At 44.4% G+C, this 14,951-nt stretch overlaps 1 protein-coding gene and 2 non-coding genes across 4 annotated transcripts in view; 1 reads left to right on the top strand and 2 right to left on the bottom strand.

Moving 5' to 3' along the window:
- grm7 (glutamate metabotropic receptor 7) overlaps nucleotides 1–14,951 on the top strand; it is a 244,652-nt gene that overhangs the window by 140,181 nt on the left and 89,520 nt on the right. For both annotated transcript variants that reach the window (XM_072381382.1, XM_072381381.1), the window contains exon 5: nucleotides 1,433–1,570. In XM_072381382.1, coding sequence (XP_072237483.1) covers nucleotides 1,433–1,570 — 138 coding nt within the window. The remainder of the gene's footprint in view (nucleotides 1–1,432; nucleotides 1,571–14,951) is intronic.
- Nucleotides 13,006–13,077, bottom strand: trnaw-cca (transfer RNA tryptophan (anticodon CCA)). The gene has a single exon. It is a non-coding gene; the product is annotated as a tRNA-Trp (tRNA).
- On the bottom strand, nucleotides 13,900–13,971 carry trnaw-cca (transfer RNA tryptophan (anticodon CCA)). The gene has a single exon. It is a non-coding gene; the product is annotated as a tRNA-Trp (tRNA).

Consider the following 14,951-nt stretch of genomic DNA (forward strand, 5'->3'; position numbering starts at 1 on the left):
AGCTCCACCTTCCGGGGGGAGGAGCTCCATCATCCAGGGAGGAGCTCCATCATCCAGAGGGAGGAGCTCCACCTTCCGAGGGGAGGAGCTCCACCAACCGGAGGGAGGAGCTCCACCTTCCGGGGGGAGGAGCTCCATCATCCAGAGGGAGGAGCTCCACCTTCCGAGGGGAGGAGCTCCACCTTCCGGGGGGAGGAGCTCCATCATCCAGGGAGGAGCTCCATCATCCAGAGGGAGGAGCTCCACCTTCCGAGGGGAGGAGCTCCACCAACCGGAGGGAGGAGCTCCACCTTCCGGGGGGAGGAGCTCCATCATCCAGGGAGGAGCTCCATCATCCAGAGGGAGGAGCTCCACCTTCCGAGGGGAGGAGCTCCACCAACCGGAGGGAGGAGCTCCACCTTCCGGGGGGAGGAGCTCCATCATCCAGGGAGGAGCTCCATCATCCAGAGGGAGGAGCTCCACCTTCCGGGGGGAGGAGCTCCATCATCCAGGGAGGAGCTCCACCTTCCGGGGGGAGGAGCTCCATCATCCAGGGAGGAGCTCCATCATCCAGAGGGAGGAGCTCCACCTTCCGGGGGGAGGAGCTCCATCATCCAGAGGGAGGAGGGAGGAGTCGAGCCGCTGCTCCTCCACATAGAAAGGAGTCAGCTGAGGTGGTTCCTCTGTTAGGATGCCTCCTGGGAGGAGGAACCGGGTCAGAACCAGAACCCACTGCAGGGATTATATATCCCATCTGACCTGGGAACGCCTCGGGATCCTCCAGGAGGAGCTGGAGAGGGTCGCTGGGTTTCCCTGCTGCCTGGAAGATGATGGATGGAGGATCTTTCTCTTCAGTGACTGCGAGCTGAGGAGCAGCTGGACATTCAGCCATCAGACTCACAACCAGCTGCTGTTTACAAGCCGACTAAATGGTTCAAATGGAAAGTTTAAAGTGAAAAATCAGCAGTACGGTGAGACATTAAAGCCAAACAGCAGCTGTTTGGAAACTTTCACCGAAGCAGCTTCATGTTTCCGCTGCAGTTTCTCTGCCGAACATCTGATAAAGAACATGGCTGACAGCCTCTGTTCTGACCCCCTTTCTTGTGTTTATCTTCATTTCTAATGTTAATCTCTTAATGCACTTATGTGAGCAAACCCACGCTCCACCTTCCACCGGCCTCAGCTCTTTGTGCTCCCTGCAGAGGTTGCATGTTGGGAGCTATTTCTGCTTCTATTCATCCCGAGGATTTCTCCTGCTGCCAGGAGTTTTATTACCATATGTGAGGGTTTCTGTTGTCGTCTTGGCGTGCGTTCGGCGGCGTTACACAACGTGTTGCTCAGTGTTTAACGTGGAAATGTTTCTGCTTGTTTCCCAGGATGAGCTGCTTCCCGAGGAGTTCCTGAGCGGCATCAGGGGAGACGTTCACTCCTGATCACTGTGTTTGTCTTGCAGGTTTTGACGCCTACTTCACATCCCGGACTCTGGAGAACAATCGCAGGAACGTGTGGTTCGCTGAGTACTGGGAGGAGAACTTCAACTGCAAACTGATGAGCTCCTCCAAGAAAGACGAGAGCAGCAGGAAGTGCACAGGTAACCGAGTGTGTGATCAGGTGTGTGATCAGGTGTGTGATCAGGTGTGTGATCAGGTGTGTGAACAGGTGTGGAGCAGATGAGGTGCAGATGTGTGTGAACAGGTGTGTGATCAGGTGTGTGATCAGGTGTGTGAACAGGTGTGTGATCAGGTGTGTGAACAGGTGTGTGAACAGGTGTGTGATCAGGTGTGTGATCAGGTGTGTGATCAGGTGTGTGATCAGGTGTGAGAACAGGTGTGAGAACAGGTGTGTGAACAGATGTGTGATCAGGTGTGTGATCGGGTGTGTGATCAGGTGTGTGATCAGGTGTGTGAACAGATGTGTGTGATCAGGTGTGTGATCAGGTGTGTGATCAGGTGTGTGATCAGGTGTGTGATCAGGTGTGTGATCAGGTGTGTGATCAGGTGTGTGATCAGGTGTGTGAGAACAGGTGTGAGAACAGGTGTGTGAACAGATGTGTGATCAGGTGTGTGATCGGGTGTGTGATCAGGTGTGTGATCAGGTGTGTGAACAGATGTGTGTGATCAGGTGTGTGATCAGGTGTGTGATCAGGTGTGTGATCAGGTGTGTGATCAGGTGTGTGATCAGGTGTGTGAGAACAGGTGTGTGATCAGGTGTGTGATCAGGTGTGTGAACAGGTGTGAGAACAGGTGTGAGATCAGGTGTGTGATCAGGTGTGTGAACAGGTGTGAGAACAGGTGTGAGATCAGGTGTGTGATCAGGTGTGTGATCAGGTGTGTGATCAGGTGTGTGATCAGGTGTGAGAACAGGTGTGAGATCAGGTGTGTGAACAGGTGTGTGATCAGGTGTGGAGCAGATGAGGTGCAGATGTGACTCTCAGTCCACCCTGAACAGGTCGCCCTCCCACAAATCTGTCAGTTCACTTCTATTTATAACAAACAAACTTCAAAGGTACAGTCCGATTCATGCAGCACCAAATGTGAGTGTGTGTGTGGGGGGGTCATTAGAGCCTCTGGAGCTGGAAACCTGCACATCTGGAAAGGCTCCATCAGTGCTGAAAGGTATGAACAGGTGTTAGAGCAACATCTGCATCTCCTTCAGGGAAGGCCTGAAATATTTCAGCAGGACAAAGTTAAACCACATCCTGCATCTGTTCCAGCAGCAGAGTCCAGCTGCTGCAGTCCAGATGTTTCAAGAGTCCAGCTGCAGTCCAGATGTTTCAAGAGTCCAGCTGCAGTCCAGATGTTTCAAGAGTCCGGCTGCTGCACTGACCTGCTGCAGTCCAGATGTTTCAAGAGTCCGGCTGCTGCACTGACCTGCTGCAGTCCAGATGTTTCAAGAGTCCAGCTGCTGGACTGACCTGCTGCAGTCCAGATGTTTCAAGAGTCCAGCTGCTGGACTGACCTGCTGCAGTCCAGATGTTTCAAGAGTCCAGCTGCTGCTCTGACCTGCTGCAGTCCAGATGTTTCAAGAGTCCGGCTGCTGCACTGAGCTGCTGCAGTCCAGATGTTTAAAGAGTCCAGCTGCTGCACTGACCTGCTGCAGTCCAGATGTTTCAAGAGTCCAGCTGCTGCAGTCCAGATGTTTCAAGAGTCCAGCTGCTGCACTGACCTGCTGCAGTCCAGATGTTTCAAGAGTCCGGCTGCTGCACTGAGCTGCTGCAGTCCAGATGTTTAAAGAGTCCAGCTGCTGCACTGAGCTGCTGCAGTCCAGATGTTTCAAGAGTCCAGCTGCTGCACTGAGCTGCTGCAGTCCAGATGTTTCAAGAGTCCAGCTGCTGGACTGACCTGCCTGCAGTCCAGATGTTTCAGGAGTCCAGCTGCTGCACTGACCTGCTGCAGTCCAGATGTTTCAAGAGTCCAGCTGCTGGACTGACCTGCCTGCAGTCCAGATGTTTCAGGAGTCCAGCTGCTGCACTGACCTGCTGCAGTCCAGATGTTTCAAGAGTCCAGCTGCTGGACTGACCTGCTGCAGTCCAGATGTTTCAAGAGTCCAGCTGCTGCACTGAGCTGCTGCAGTCCAGATGTTTCAAGAGTCCAGCTGCTGGACTGACCTGCTGCAGTCCAGATGTTTCAAGAGTCCAGCTGCTGCACTGACCTGCTGCGGTCCAGATGTTTCAAGAGTCCAGCTGCTGCACTGACCTGCTGCAGTCCAGATGTTTCAAGAGTCCAGCTGCAGTCCAGATGTTTCACCACCTGAAAACATCTAAATGCAACAAAGAAGAGCCGGGAATCCTCCATCAGACAGGAACGGGACAACATTCCTCGGCCAGAGGTCCGGCAGCTGGTCTCCTCAGTTCCAGATGTTTGCAGATGTTGTTAAAAGAAGAGCTGGCCCAGCTTTTATGAGCTGTGTTGCTGCATCAGAGTTAAGAAAGCGTCTCACTTCCAACCTTTGACCCGTTTCTGCACCCGACTGTGAGTTAAAAATGAGTTTTTTCCACACAGCTTCCCAACTTTTCTGGAACTTCACTCCCTTCCTCCCTTTCTGACCGATACAAACTGACTTTGGGCTCTTTATCTTAAAGATTCAGGATCAGAAATAAGCAGGTTGGGCTGAAACTCTTCCTCTTCTGTATTATTTCACTAATATTCATCTATATCCAGTTTTGCATCAATGCAAAGAATAATTTAATCCCACAAAAGGCAGAAAAAGTGTGTAAAATGGGCAGAAAAGCTCTCCCCTCTTCCCCTATCTACTTACATCCAGTTTCCTCCTGGTTCCGCTGATAAGGCCTTTGCTTCGTGCTCTGAAGGAGCGTTCAGACTCTTGTCCTTTGACCAGCTCAGATACTAATCTAATCTCCCTCAGAATAGCATTATTTACAGTTTTATGGCGCCCTGACGGTCCCGAGCCATGATGGCAGAGCTTTAAGTCCTGCTGGGAAGCTGATTTCAGACAGAAAAGTTATGGAGGACGTTTGTTTGGGCTCAGCTTGGAGTTTCTGGGCCTCTGATTGGCCTAATTAGCTGTGGCTAACGGTGGGAAGCTTCTCTTTGACGCGTCAGGCTCCAGATGAGCTGATATTTTACACGAAATGATAAAACGTCTCACTTCCAGCTTTTCAGGGACTGTAAATCACTCAGTTGTGCTTCCTGTCAGGTAGTTAAAGGCTGGAAAGACTTTTGTTTGACCGCCTCTGAGCGCCATCACTGCACATCGACTGTTTTCTCTCATGGAGAGAGTCTCCTCAGTGGTAAACACAAACCTAGAATCCTTCCTAGACTTCAATCAATAATGTTTCGCAATTAGTGAGTCAGTATGAAGGTGAGAACGGTCCTGGAACACTAATGAACCTGTTCTGATTCGAGTATCGACTGCAGAAGAAAAAAGAAAAGAACATATTATGTTGTATTTTCTTTTTTTAGCTCAGCTTCTTTACCCCCCCCCCCCCCCCCTCCTTTGTTCTCTGTAATTTCCAGCTCTCACTGATTGATTTTCAGAGATATGAACTTTACAGCCGTCCAAATGAATTTGCTGCACCTAATTTATCGTCACAACCCCCGTTTCCCTGGAAGTGTTTGTTTGCTTCTGTTCCGCCTCTCTTTTTAATTCGGGACCCCCCCCCCCCCACAGAACTAAACATGCAGTTATATAATGAAACCACCGTCTGCGTCATTTCAGGATGATTGATTCCAACAAAGCAACAGCGTGGAGGCGAGACACCAGCTGGCAACTTTATTCTGTGGCTCAGACAGGGAAGAATCCAGCAAACTGTGAGACTTAAAGAGGTCCGGCCCAGCAGAGGAGACCTGAGCCATCGCAGTGGGACAGGATGATGCTCGTTTTCCAGGTGTTTCACGGCCTCCTCTGCAGGGAGGGTTCGCTCAGACTGCTTCGACCTCTCGTGTTCCAGCAGGACTTCACTGCAGGTTCTGCTCTGTTGCTCCTGGACGGCTGTGGCTGCTCACATGCTGCCCTGATCTGCCCAGATCCGGTCAGAAGGAGCCAGAAACAGAAGCTAAGCTTGGTTCTGCTGGAGGTTTCCTACCGTCGGTGGGCCTTTAGGTCCTGTGTGAACGCTCTGAGTCGACATCAGAGGAGTGACGGCGTCACATCTGATCAAAACAGATTGTTGGAAAAATTATAGTTATACTATGAGAAAAGCTGCAAGAATAAGAGTTCTGTGATGGTGGGAGGTTTCCTCCCCATCTTTTCTCTTCTCATAATACTATGTATCAAGCAAAAGGGTTTTGACTGCATGAAGTCGTCTTTCCCATAATATTAAATGGTGAGAAATGCGCCTTTTCCCATAACATTGAACGTCTCTTCCCATAATATTAAATGACGAGAAATGCGCCTTTTCCCATAACATTGAACGTCTCTTCCCATAATATTAAGTGTCGAGAAATGCGCCTTTTCCCATAACATTGAACGTCTCTTCCCATAATATTAAGTGGCGAGAAATGCGCCTTTTCCCATAACATTGAACGTCTCTTCCCATAATATTAAATGGTGAGAAATGCGCCTTTTCCCATAACATTGAACGTCTCTTCCCATAATATTAAATGGTGAGAAATGCGCCTTTTCCCATAACATTGAACGTCTCTTCCCATAATATTAAATGGTGAGAAATGCGCCTTTTCCCATAACATTGAACGTCTCTTCCCATAATATTAAATGGTGAGAAATGCGCCTTTTCCCATAACATTGAACGTCTCTTCCCATAATATTAAATGGTGAGAAATGCGCCTTTTCCCATAACATTGAACGTCTCTTCCCATAATATTAAATGGAGAGAAATGCGCCTTATCCCATAACATTGAACGTCCCTTTCCCATAACATTGAACGTCTCTTCCCATAATATTAAATGGTGAGAAATGCACCTTTTCCCATAACATTGAACGTCTCTTCCCATAACATTGTGTGGTCAGCAAGCATAAACAGTATAAATAGCATTAGCACCATTTTGTTGGCAGACAACTCTGAGCAGCTTCCTGACAGGTTTTGCCGACTCGTCTCTTTCTTGCAAGAAATAAATGTTTTGTTTTAATCGTTTCCAGCGACTCTGAGCCTGATTTTGAGAGAGTTTTTCTAACACAGATCCTTATACGTGAACATTGAACTCACCACAGGAGCACGCAGCACCCGTACATGTCAGCGTTCTGTTGGGGCCGGAGCCCCGCCCACAGAGGACCTTCCTGGGACAGGAAGTGGTTATTTCTTGGTTCAGTTTGCACCAAACTTTTTGTTTTATTGTGAAGTTTGCAGCCGACATTTCAGCCTTTGGGCCGTAGTTCCTGCATCTTTTCAACACGCCTCAGGCTACATGTTCTCATTATTCAAGTGGCTTCCTGTGAAATGACAGTTCGTCACCGTGAGGCAGGAAGTGGACGTTACTCCGAGGTGTCCATGTGTGGCGTGATTGATCACAGCGCCTCTCAGTGATGCTCTGAGGAAGCGGTCTGTCCGTCCTTTAAGCCCAAACACAGCGAAAACCGCTGCCAAGGTGCAGAAAATCACCGGATTCCACCAATTACAGGCGTCACACGGCAGCTCCATAAACCCCGGGCTTCCTCTGGGTTTTAGCTTTTATGGACTCGCCTTAAGCTGCTGCTGAAATGTTTCACTGACGTTTATTAGCTTGTTTCAGTGGTGGCTGGATGATGTGTGCCTCGGTGCTGCATCAGTAACAAACTTCTAAAAATCACACAAAGCAGAGGTTTTTCTGGCTTTTCGGCTTTTCTAAACAGCAGCTCAGTTATCAACCTCCAGATGTTCCTCAGACAAAGAATCTGAGAACAAAGTGTTTTCAGCTCATTAGTGATCAAATAACTGCTGAGAAGAGTTTGAGTTTCTGAGGTTCAGTGAACGCAGCGTGATGTGAAGATGAAGACGAGGAGGCTGATGGCGTCCTTTAGTCTTTTCTATGGTCCCGTTTGTTCTAAGTTCTTTGATTTACTCTGTTTTGTGTCTGTTTTTGGTGTTTAGTTTGGACTTTAGATGTATTTAGATGATGTCATTTACCCACAGATGTTTCTCTGATCTCTTCTCTTCACTTTGTGATAAAAACGCTGCGTAATTCAGGCTGTTTTGTGTAGTTTTTGGTGTTTAGTTTGGACTTTAGATGTATTTAGATGATGTCATTTACACACAGATGTTTCTCTGATCTCTTCTCTTCACTTTGTGATAAAAACGCTGCGTAATTCAGGCTGTTTTGTGTCTGTTTTTGGTGTTTAGTTTGGACTTTAGATGTATTTAGATGATGTCATTTACACACAGATGTTTCTCTGATCTCTTCTCTTCACTTTGTGATAAAAACGCTGCGTAATTCAGGCGGTTTTGTGTAGTTTTTGGTGTTTAGTTTGGACTTTAGATGTATTTAGATGATGTCATTTACACACAGATGTTTCTCTGATCTCTTCTCTTCACTTTGTGATAAAAACGCTGTGTAATTCAGGCGGTTTTGTGTAGTTTTTGGTGTTCAGTTTGGACTTTAGATGTATTTAGATGATGTCATTTACACACAGATGTTTCTTTGATCTCTTCTCTTCACTTTGTGATAAAAACGCTGCGTAATTCAGGCTGTTTTGTGTCTGTTTTTGGTGTTTAGTTTGGACTTTAGATGTATTTAGATGATGTCATTTACCCACAGATGTTTCTCTGATCTCTTCTCTTCACTTTGTGATAAAAACGCTGCGTAATTCAGGCTGTTTTGTGTTCTTTTTGGTATTTAGTTTGGACTTTAGATGTATTTAGATGATGTCATTTACACACAGATGTTTCCTTGATCTCTTCTCTTCACTTTGTGATAAAAACGCTGCGTAATTCAGGCTGTTTTGTGTCTGTTTTTGGTGTTTAGTTTGGACTTTAGATGTATTTAGATGATGTCATTTACACACAGATGTTTCTTTGATCTCTTCTCTTCACTTTGTGATAAAAACGCTGCGTAATTCAGGCTGTTTTGTGTCTGTTTTTGGTGTTTAGTTTGGACTTTAGATGTATTTAGATGATGTCATTTACACACAGATGTTTCTCTGATCTCTTCTCTTCACTTTGTGATAAAAACGCTGCGTAATTCAGGCTGTTTTGTGTAGTTTTTGGTGTTTAGTTTGGACTTTAGATGTATTTAGATGATGTCATTTACACACAGATGTTTCCTTGATCTCTTCTCTTCACTTTGTGATAAAAACGCTGTGTAATTCAGGCTGTTTTGTGTAGTTTTTGGTGTTCAGTTTGGACTTTAGATGTATTTAGATGATGTCATTTACACACAGATGTTTCTTTGATCTCTTCTCTTCACTTTGTGATAAAAACGCTGCGTAATTCAGGCTGTTTTGTGTCTGTTTTTGGTGTTTAGTTTGGACTTTAGATGTATTTAGATGATGTCATTTACCCACAGATGTTTCTCTGATCTCTTCTCTTCACTTTGTGATAAAAACGCTGCGTAATTCAGGCTGTTTTGTGTTCTTTTTGGTATTTAGTTTGGACTTTAGATGTATTTAGATGATGTCATTTACACACAGATGTTTCCTTGATCTCTTCTCTTCACTTTGTGATAAAAACGCTGCGTAATTCAGGCTGTTTTGTGTAGTTTTTGGTGTTCAGTTTGGACTTTAGATGTATTTAGATGATGTCATTTACACACAGATGTTTCTCTGATCTCTTCTCTTCACTTTGTGATAAAAACGCTGTGTAATTCAGGCGGTTTTGTGTAGTTTTTGGTGTTTAGTTTGGACTTTAGATGTATTTAGATGATGTCATTTACACACAGATGTTTCCTTGATCTCTTCTCTTCACTTTGTGATAAAAACGCTGCGTAATTCAGGCGGTTTTGTGTAGTTTTTGGTGTTTAGTTTGGACTTTAGATGTATTTAGATGATGTCATTTACACACAGATGTTTCTCTGATCTCTTCTCTTCACTTTGTGATAAAAACGCTGCGTAATTCAGGCTGTTTTGTGTCTGTTTCTGGTCGCCACAGTAAGTAAAGTTGAGCGTTTAACGTGGCCCCTCAGGCCCCTCAGGCCTGTTCAGCATCTGCTGAGGATTTTATGGGTTACGTTGTTTCGGGGTAATTAGGACTTCAGACGACTGTTATGATCCATTCACTCGTTATGAAGACATCATCTCTGCAGGAACATTCCTGTTTCTGCTCAGATTGGGTTTGTTCTGAGTCTTCGTAATGAGCTGTGAATAAAACATGGAGCTGCAGAGCTGAGTGGCAGCTCGGCGCCTCGGCCCTCCAGTCTCAAGGTTCGAACCTCCGCCCTCATCGGATCTCTGAGGATGAAGATGAATCTGTTCGCTGCCTGCAGCCACAAACACATCCTGAAAGAGGGAATCATTTAACTGGAGCGCCATCACGCCCTGATGGCTTCATATCAGCGCGGTTTTGGGCCGCCAAACACCTGCTGAACGTGTTTTACTCCAGCACACAGAGGAGAAAGCAGAGAGGCTTCTGGGTAGTTTCCCTGCATTTCATCAGTCTGCAGCGAGCTGCGAGCGTGGCGCCGTGATGCAGAGCTGCGGAAATGAAGGAAAACAAACCGTGCTCCCATGAATCTGTAAGAATTAAAATAAACCATGATTACAGACAAAGGCTCAGAGCGGCGGTCGACAAAAGAAGCCATAATGATGATGTAACAGGAGAGAGAAGCTGTACAGTAACCAGGTGATGTCACTGATGATGTCACTGATGATGATGCACGCTGCCTTCTTCAGTCTGTAATGTAATTAATTCATTAGAAATAAAAAGATAAATCAACAGAATAAGATATTATAAGAAATAAAAATGACAAAATTGAATAAATAAATTGGAAAATACTTTGAATTCATAGATAAATAAATGCTTATAAGTCATATAGGAAATAAAGATGAATAAATGATTAAAAAATAAACAGTTGAATGAATGAATGCTTTCATTTCCCCTCATCAGTCGTACCTGCTTCATTCATCATGAAAGAGTCCCAAATATGAGCAAACTGTTGAGGATCAACATGTTTTAGACGTGCTGAAACGCACTCGAAGCGCCCCGTGATGAGCTGCTCGCCGCGCCGCCGGCAGCCTCCGAGTCTCCAGACTCTGCTGATATGGAGCTTATCCTCCGGGTCCTCCTGAGCGGCTCAAATGGTGCTGATTCGCAGCGGGCCGCCGGTCCCGCCGGTTCCTCCAGAGAGCGGCGTCCTTTTTCTGATGTCCCCCAAAATAAAGCAACAAGTAGGGCAATTATTTGTGTTATTAACCCATTTACCAGGAGGTGCAGCTCGCTAAAATTAGAGTGACATGGTTCAGATGAGTCCAGCCCGAAGCTGCGGCGCTGTTTAAGCTGTTTAGGGTCCGGCTGGCTGCTGTACAGCGGAGCGTCGTGGCGTCCTCAGAAATCAGGCAAAGCTCGCAGTGACCCCTGAACCTGTGGGTGGCGTCTGCAGCTCCACCGCCGCTGTGCTTTCCAGCATCAACAGGCTGTTCAACACTTCAGGCCTGCAGATGCTGACAGCTGCAGCCCAGATAAGATGGCGCTGCTGGGTCCAGTGGGGGTGTTGGAGCGGAGGACAGATGTGAGGCGGTCATGGAGAGCAGACGGGGACCGAGGGAATCCTCTCAGGGTGATGAGATAACATTGAGCTGTGGGTCGAATCAGGCCTCAGAATATGGAGGCTTAGAGATGAGAGTCGGGCCTCTGGAGGGTTTCTCCGCAGAGATAAGACGACCCCATCAGCATCCGCACAGCTGATCCTCGAGGTAATAAGTGCTGATAACGGAGCTCAGAGCCGTGTGCTCACATCCTAACTGAAGCCCGCAGAGTGAGTCTGAGCCCGACTGCAGGAGCTGGATATCCAGTTCTGGATCGCTGTGGTTCTGAAACGGACCCCGGCGCTTTGAAAGTGAGCAGCTGAATCAGGAACGTTGTGCTATGAGACTTCTATAAGGGTTAACCATTCAATAACCAGTCTACAGTATTCGGATTACTGTAATCAGGTTATAATAATGAGGTGAGAGTAATCAGATTACAGCGATGAGGTGAGAGTAATCAGATTACAGTGATGAGGTGAGAGTAATCAGATTACTGTGATAGAGTAATCAGATTACAGTGATGAGGTGAGAGTAATCAGATTACTGTGATGAGGTGAGAGTAATCAGATTACAGTGATAGAGTAATCAGATTACTGTGATAGAGAAATCAACTCATTATGATGTTGATAAAGACCTGCTTCCAAACTCTGGCCTGAAGCATCATATTCGGATACGTTAACACAGGAGGGTTGGTGAGGAGCACCAGCAATTTTTCTTCTTCATAAGGCAGAAGAAACCTATAAAGGTGCAGACGCGCTACCATTGCGCCACAGAGTCACACGAAGCTGTTTGGTGGACCTCTGGTGTGAAGCACTTAGCTGTCGGTCTCACTCCAGATGGGCCAGATGTGGTGTTTCACAATGTTGGTGGTATAGTGGTGAGCATAGCTGCCTTCCAAGCAGTTGACCCGGCTTCGATTCCCGGCCAACGGAGCGACCGATCAGCCAATGGTCAGTCTGTAGTCTCACTCAGAGCTATAGAGTATATACAGAGTTACGACACGCATTAATGTCACCGCTAGGGCTGTCACGTGGTTCATGTAAGCCTCAACAGTTCTAACGGTTCCAACCAAACGGCAAACTCTCATAGTTTTGTATGGTACAGTGTGAGCTATTGCATGGTAAATATCGAAGTAAACGTACGTTGTATGGGATGTATTTTCGTGTCAATAATGCTTTTGAGCTGTGGGGTTGACAATTGAAAGTGTTTTGATTACTCTTGAATAATAATAATACATTTTTAGAGGGAAAAGTTCGTGTAGCTTCGCTAGGTTACTTACGTGAGTGATGCTAACTTTACAAGGTTGGTTGTTCTGCATTTGCAAATAGATCAACAAGTTATGATGAGCATGGTTCACCATGTACCAGAAACAACCACTAATTAGGCTTGAATATTAAATATTTAATGTTACAACCGATGGACTGGAATAAGTATGACTGGTACAAACATTGTTAAGCAAACAAGATTTTATTAAAAAAAATATATTGAAACAAGAACAATTATGTGTGTGTGTGTACAAGAAAAATAAAAAGAATAATAATATATATTTATTGTTAGTTATTACTATAAATAATACATAGTATATTATTGATAAATAATGAAAAGAATAATATATATCAGCCAATAATATAAAGATCGGCCAATCAGAGCTCAGCTAAAGATCGGCCAATCAGAGTGAGAGTACAGACCGACCAATCAGAGCTCAACTAAAGATCGGCCAATCAGAGTGAGAGTACAGACCGACCAATCAGAGCTCAGCTAAAGATCGGCCAATCAGAGTGAGAGTACCGACCGACCAATCAGAGCGCAGCTAAAGATCAGCCAATCAGAGCGCAGCTAAAGATCGGCCAATCAGAGTGAGAGTACCGACCGACCAATCAGAGCGCAGCTAAAGATCGGCCAATCAGTCAATTTTTCTTCTTCATAAGGCAGAGGAAACCTATAAACGTGCAGTAATGACCCTGATGTGATTTGAACACACAACCATCTGATCTGGAGTCAGACGCGCTACCATTGCGCCACAGAGTCACACGAAGCTGCTTGGTGGACCTCTTACGTGACACTTCTTAACTCGGTCGGTAATGAAAAATTCCGCTAACATTTTAACACAACAGAAATCCCAGTGTTAAAAATAACGTTGAAAATATGAAACATTTTCATGCAGAAAGTAATCAGAGTACAGTCATCTTAAAAAGTAATCAGATTACAGTAATATTAGGCTTGAATATTAAATATTTAATGTTACAACCGATGGACTTGAATAAGTATGACTGGTACAAACATTGTTAAACAAACAAGATTTTATTAAAAAAAAATATTGAAACAAGAACAATTATGTGTGTGTGTACAAGAAAAATAAAAAGAATAATAATATATATTTATTGTTAGTTATTACTATAAATAATACATAGTATATTATTGATAAATAATGAAAAGAATAATATATATCAGCCAATAATATAAAGATCGGCCAATCAGAGTGACAGCACCGATCGACAAATCAGAGCTCAGCTAAAGATCGGCCAATCAGAGTGAGTGTACAGACCGACCAATCAGAGCTCAACTAAAGATCGGCCAATCAGAGTGAGAGTACAGACCGACCAATCAGAGCTCAACTAAAGATCGGCCAATCAGAGCGCAGCTAAAGATCGGCCAATCAGAGTGCAGCTAAAGATCGGCCAATCAGAGTGCAGCTAAAGATCAGCCAATCAGAGCCCAGCTAAAGATCGGCCAATCAGAGTGAGAGTACCGACCGACCAATCAGAGCGCAGCTAAAGATCGGCCAATCAGTGAATTTTTCGATAATTTTACTTCTTCATAAGGCAGAAGAAACCTATAAACGTGCAGTAATGACCCTGATGTGATTTGAACGCACAACCTTCTGATCTGGAGTCAGACGCGCTACCATTGCGCCACAGAGTCACACAAAGCTGTTTGGTGGACCTCTTAGCTGACACTTCTTAACTCAGTCGGTAATGAAAGATTCCGCTTACATTTTAACACAACAGAAATCCCAGTGTTAAAAATAACGTTGAAAATATGAAACATTTTCATGCAGAAAGTAATCAGATTACAGTAATCTTAAAAAGTAATCAGATTACAGTAATATTCTTAAAAGTAATCAGATTACAGTAATATTTTTAAAGTAATCAGATTACAGTAATATTTTTAAAAGTAATCAGATTACAGTAATAATTTTTTTAAGTAATCAGATTACAGCTATTGCTTGGTAAATATTAAAGTAAACGTAAGTTGTATGGGATGCATTTTCGTGTCAATAATGCTTTTGAGCTGTGGGGTTGACAATTGAAAGTGTTTTGATTACTCTTGAATAATAATAATACATTTTTAGAGGGAAAAGTTCGTGTAGCTTCGCTAGGTTACTTACGTGAGTGATGCTAACTTTACAAGGTTGGTTGTTCTGCATTTGCAAATAGATCAACAAGTTACCATTTAATTTTTTACCATTATTGGACTCTAAGCACTGTCAGCACTTACCTCTTTTGTGAAATGTCATCTTTTCCAAAGTACTTTTTATCTTTATTACCAAGTTTAGTTATTTTGAAAGGATATGTATCAGAACCATGGAGATTTTAAGATGAGCAGGACTGAACCATGTACCAGAAACAACCACTAATTAGGCTTGAATATTAAATATTTAATGTTACAACCGATGGACTGGAATAAGTATGACTGGTACAAACATTGTTAAACAAACAAGATTTTATAAAAAAAAAATATTGAAACAAGAACAATTATGTGTGTGTGTACAAGAAAAATAAAAAGAATAATAATATATATTTATTGTTAGTTATTACTATAAATAATACATAGTATATTATTGATAAATAATGAAAAGAATAATATATATCAGCCATTAATATAAAGATCGGCCAATCAGA

Source organism: Leuresthes tenuis, unplaced genomic scaffold (assembly GCF_036924035.1).
Source record: "Leuresthes tenuis unplaced genomic scaffold, fLeuTen1.0.hap1 SCAF_3, whole genome shotgun sequence".
NCBI classification, from domain to species: Eukaryota; Metazoa; Chordata; class Actinopteri; order Atheriniformes; family Atherinopsidae; genus Leuresthes; species Leuresthes tenuis.